Genomic DNA, 6,000 nt, shown 5'->3' with positions numbered 1-6,000 from the left:
TCACAGCAGGCAGTTCTCAATCTCTGAAGGTCAAACAATGGCCAGCTTTACCATATATAAAGTACCAATAGCAAAAGAGATTTCGGAAGCTACCGAAAAATATTTTTTCAAAGAATACAATCTTGAACACTAAGGACACTTATATCCAAATGCTTGAATGAGAAAGAGAAATCTTGCTAATTTTTAACTAATTAAAAATGCCAAAATGCCCCCTTCCTTAAATTAAAAATAATGCTAAAATTAAAAAATTCAATTCTATAATGCTGCCGAAGTACAGGGATTGAGTTTTCATGGCACAGAAAAACACAGACATCCTACATGTTATTATATACGTAAGGGGCCTGATGATGCTGGGACAATATAAAAGATCAGTTACGCATATCACTTTCTCAATAAACATTCAAGTTATAAATATGAAAACAAAAAAGTAATTAAAATGTAATTATTACAAAATAACAAGGAATTAATTAAGGAAAAACAAGACACAAGAACTTACCAGTTTTATCGCCACATATTCATTTGTGTATAAATTTTTCCCTTGAAAAAGAAAAAAATGTCAGATTCTGTCAGTAATTAATTTTTAAAGATATATTATGTAAAACTGTACTCTGGGTGAAGAAAAGCATATAAGACATTTAGATACATATGTTTTTGCTTCTATTTAGCAAAATGGTCAAGGATGAGCAAATATTAAAGATCAACTCAACGACTTATTTAGCATTTCACCTGGATTCACAGTAGAAAGTAATACTAACAAATACTTAGCCCACTTACAAAAATGGAAAAATCCTAATTTTGTTGGAATATTGTACACAACTCATAATCAACAAATATACATTAAACTCAATTTCAAAACAAGAACTCCTATGTAAAAAAGCAGGAATACAGAATTCCTCTCCCAATCAAGACCTCATTTAAAATCCTTTATAGGATGTAATCTTATTAGGGTTCATATGTAATCTAGTCAATAAAAAAATACATTAAAAATTCTGAGTTATATTAAAAATAAAATAAAAAACTATTCAATGCTTGGCTCTGATAAACTAGCTAAATACTTTGCGGGGGGGGAAGGATTATTAGTACTTTATCTTATAAGCAAATTTAATTCCAAATATTGTATGTCTTAGATATAAGCAATAAAACAAGAAAAATATTTATTTTATTTTAATTTTTTAATTACAGTTGACATACACTATTATATTAGTTTGTTGTACAACACAGTGATTAGACATTTACATACCTTATGAAGTGACCATTCCAAAAAGTCTAGTACCCGTCTGACACCATATATAGTTATTACAATGTTACTGACTATTCCTTATGCTGTACTTTATAACCCCATGACTATTTTAATAACTGGCAATTTGTACTTAATCCCTTTCATCTTCACCCATCCCCCAAGCCCCTCCCATCTGGCAAACATCAATTTGTTCTCTGTATCCATAAGTTTATTTCTGTTTTGTTTGTTCATTTATTTTGTTTTTTTAGATGCCACATATAAGTGAAATCATACAGTATTTCTCTGTCTTATTTCACTTAGCATAATATCCTTCAGGTCCATCCATGTTGTCCCAAGATTTCCTTCTTTTTTTGTGGCTAATATTCCATAGTATATATATTCCACAATTTCTTTATCCATTCATCTATCGATGGACACTTAGGTTGCTTCCATATCTTAGCTATTGTAAATAATGCTACAATGAACACAGGGGTACGTATATGTCAGAAAAAATATTTATCAGCTCAATATATGGAAGCCTTTCTGAGTACACAAGAAAAAAGTAAAAGATCAGAAGATTTTATACAGTTTGATTACATAAAATATTTTAAACTTTTGTATTTTGAAAAACTCTACCATATACAAAGACAGGTAAATGACAAAGCAAAATAAAGATTTAATATCATTAGTATGTAAAGTATCCAAATGAATTACAGTAATCTTTGAATTAGCAAGCTGAAAATATCCTAAAAAAATCCAATGGGTAAGCATCTGTAGCACAAGTAAAATACTATAGAGAATCTTGAAAGCAAATAGTATAAAAACAACTTGATATATAGGTTAATGTGTTTCTTTACAGGTACAGTAAAATAAGAATAAAAACAGAATAATATGTGATTTCTGAATTTCCAGTATTTTTCAATAAGCATGTATTATTTTTATGAGAAAAACAGAACAATGATAGTTTCTTTTTTCAACTGTGATAGTAATTGGCCCTGTTCACAATAGCTGCTGAACACAGAATATGCAATCACCAACTTTCACACGTGGTTTTCCAGAACAACACACCTAATTTTCTTTTATAAAGCAGCTGATAAATGGCAGTAAAATTTCTAGGTCAAATTTCAGTCTCAGATATGTTGCCACTGTTGTACAGCAGAGGTTGTTCATACAAATATTATACTTTTCCGAATTTTATAAAAATGAATGAAAAAAGAAAAAAGCATCCATACTAACATTAAAATAGCACAGGTCTCATAAACTCATTACAGCTGGCACAAAGATGGAACTCAATAGAGTACCAAAAATGGTGAATGTTAAACTGTATTCAGGTACTCACTGAGCCCATAAATATAAAAAAATAATACTAGAAAACATATTTTTAGTCAATTAGTGTATAGATGTGACTTCATATACATTTTCAAGAACACATTATGAATGGAATTTTAGGCTTCCTCTAGTAAATGTATAGTGAATAATTTAGCAGTACAGTGAGTACCTTAATCTTGAGGAACTGATGTCTAACAAAGAAACAATTCTGTTTTGAGTTCAAAGACAAAATCTGTATTTCCTCGAGATATCATCTTTTCATAATTATTTTGTATATGGCATTTATTCACAAGTACATGAGAGGCAAAGGACAAGAAGATAAGTTAAAAACCGATTTCACAGAACAAAATTATACCAAATATTTCAAAAAGTAGTTTTTGTTGGCATTTAAAGCACTAAATCCTAGAACCATCACTTTTTTTTTTTTTTGGACATTAAAGATTTTGCTGAACTTTGAGGGTTATATTTATAAACATGAACAACAATTAAGCAACACTATCAACACATTTTTGTCACCTAGCATAGGCATAAGGCCTTATGTAGTTGGCTTTCAATCAATATTTGTTACATGCATGAACAAACAAATTATGTATAAACGAAGTGTTTTTATAGTATGAATGAGAGAAAAGAACTTTATGTGTAGAGGGAATCCAGTTAAGATAAGGCTCCATATAAAACTGATTCCAGATAACTGATGTTTTAACCCAATTTTAAAATAGATTTCCAATAGAACTTTGTGCCATAAACTTGAAAAGATGGTTTTGCCAATTTTGTGGTATTTGGATGGTAATTATTATAGAAAACTATGTCCTACATAAACAATATATATATGTTTATAGTAGGGACTACTCGTTACTCATCAATACCCATGTTCCCTCCTATAATAATACAATGCCCTAATTTAAAAATGGGGTTGTCCAGCTACAGACTACATTTCCAACCTCTCTTTCATTGTGTGTAGCCACATGATTAAGTTCTAAATATGAGGTATGTCACTCCCCACTGTCAAGAATAAATGTGTGCTCTCCTGGCCCTTCTACTACTTCTTGCTGGCTGGAAGATGGCAACAACTGGAGCAATGACCTTACACACAGAGACTGAAGCCACATATTGAGGATGCAGAGGTACTCTGAAAGCACTGGGTGCTCTCCCTCTGGTATGTGTTATATGAAAGAAAAATAAACTATTTTGCTTAACACCACTGTATTCTGGATCTTTCTGCCATAGCACAACAGTCTATTCCTTATTAGCACATATTTCAACTAAGTGTTATAATAGACTTTGTTTAGAAACAGTAGAAAATCAATAAACATAAAAATGATGAATCCACTCAGATCTGCATGTTTATTTGATATGTAATGTAAGGCCTACAGAATTTTCAACAATTCTTAAATATAAACAATAAAATAAGAGTTATGGGCAATATAGAATAAGATGACAAGAAACAAAAATAAAAGAACTTATGGGAACTTCTGTGGTATACTAAATTATGTCAAAAGTTACAATATCTTATTTCAGATATGGAAATCCATAAAGCAATATATAATACCCTTGTTCTGTGTTCTTTTGCATGATGGTCAGTCAGGTGTAGCCACTAGAAGAGACACAGAAGAGGCTCAGGAAAACTAGGTTTACTATACCCACAGGTCCTGGAAAGGGTGTCATGGGGGGAAGCATCATGTTTTAGCCAGGTGGCAGAAGACAGGAGCAAGGAGAGAGCTTGGGCCAAGGCCTTTATTGGAATTTCCACAGGAAAGGCAAAGTAGGGCAAGATAAATAGTTCGGGAATGGTTAGTCTAAATAATTCTGGTAGCAAATAATTCTGGTGGCCTTTGGGCTATGTGGTGGACTCTAGCTGTTTTGTACCTGGCCATGGAATGATTAAGGAAGAGAAACAGAACCTCCTGAGATGTATAAGCCAGATAGAGGAGCTATTGCTCTAGACTCTCTAGTTTGCAGATCAAAGGCATGCTGCCAACTAAGAATTGGCTAGTCCAAGGTGGAGTAATCTCCTCCGAGCCGGAAAAGGTTTTTGAAGATGTCAAAACATCTTAAAACATATACAGAATGTATAAAACATATACAGAAAGAATTAAATATGTACAACTTCGTATCTTAGTTAGCTATGTTGGTCTCATTCAGTGCCTATTAAAAACATTTCTAAGGGTTTTGGTTGACTGTCTAAGCTAGAAATATATCTACTAATATACAGAACTCAAGCCTTACCACCAATATAGATAATAAAATATATATGTGTATATATATATATATATGAATGCACCATTTTACAATAAAAAATATACATAAAAATGATAGTAAAAACATTTAGTTAAACTGAATTTTAAATGTTTACCTATTTTTTAAAATACTCAAGGCCAGGTTTTTATGTCCGACGTTATTTTTTAAAATAATTACCCATAAACGTATTTTCAACAGTGAGTAATACTGTCTCTCCTTGGGGCATTTGGGGTTGTGTGGGGGGTGTAACTCCTATTTAGTGCCCAAGAGATGTGAAGTTCTAAACACCATGCAATATGTGGAACAGTCCTCTACAAAAAATTAAACTCTCCAGCCCAAAATGCCAATAGCATTTTTTTGAAAACCACTTACCTATGACATGTATACTTCATATTCTTTCTTACATAATACTAATCACAAAAATTTTAGTGCCAGGAATTGAATTTTCAGGATGTATCTACTAATATGGTTTTAAAGAAAGTACTTTAAGAATCTAAACCAGCTTTTAACACTAGCATGTTTATCCAGGTATAGAAAGAATGCCTATAATAGCTTTTTCTGTACAGAGAATTCATTCTACACCTTTAAAAAAAGGAGTAAAATGCCCCTTTATTCAGTTGCTCAAGGGTCAACTGTATATAATAAATACACATAAAACACAGATACACATATATAAATAATATATTGAAATAAATGTAGACAAATGTACAATAACTATCCATAGACAGATTAGATAGATACAGATAGGTAGGCAATGGATGGATAGATGGATGGATGGACGAACTAATAAATCATCTTATTCATATTCCTGCTTATTCACACACTGTAAAAGAAAGGAGTATTTTACAGCTATTTCAGTTTATAACATATTATAGTTTCAGTATATAGTACATATAGTTTCTCACATTGCCCTGGTTAAAATGGTCCACTAGATTTGTTTTGTGTGTACACACACACACACACATACATGTATATAGATATGTATATATGCAGTTATTTTGAAATGAATTCTATAAAACCAATTTTGAATAAAAATGGCCAAAGTACTATAGTACTATACTCATATATGCAAAGAGATAGAAAACATTAGATATTGTACAAATATATATATGGCATGATATATAACCGCAGACCTAATTTGTAATAAATTTTAAAATAATATGCCATAATTTTAATTTTTAAAAGAACAAATGTCTTGCTATTGTCTTTTAAAG

The 6,000-nt window shown here is 31.2% G+C and overlaps 1 protein-coding gene across 10 annotated transcripts in view; it reads right to left on the bottom strand.

Moving 5' to 3' along the window:
• The window catches only part of CSNK1G3 (casein kinase 1 gamma 3), a 91,980-nt gene that overhangs the window by 55,342 nt on the left and 30,638 nt on the right, over positions 1–6,000 (bottom strand). For all 10 annotated transcript variants that reach the window (XM_025047780.1, XM_015590502.2, XM_025047781.1 and 7 more), the window contains one exon: positions 497–537. In XM_025047780.1, coding sequence (XP_024903548.1) covers positions 497–537 — 41 coding nt within the window. The remainder of the gene's footprint in view (positions 1–496; positions 538–6,000) is intronic.

This window comes from Pteropus alecto, unplaced genomic scaffold (genome assembly GCF_000325575.1).
Source record: "Pteropus alecto unplaced genomic scaffold, ASM32557v1 scaffold20, whole genome shotgun sequence".
In the NCBI taxonomy this organism is placed as follows: Eukaryota; Metazoa; Chordata; class Mammalia; order Chiroptera; family Pteropodidae; genus Pteropus; species Pteropus alecto.
This window is presented reverse-complemented; position numbering and strand designations above follow the sequence as displayed.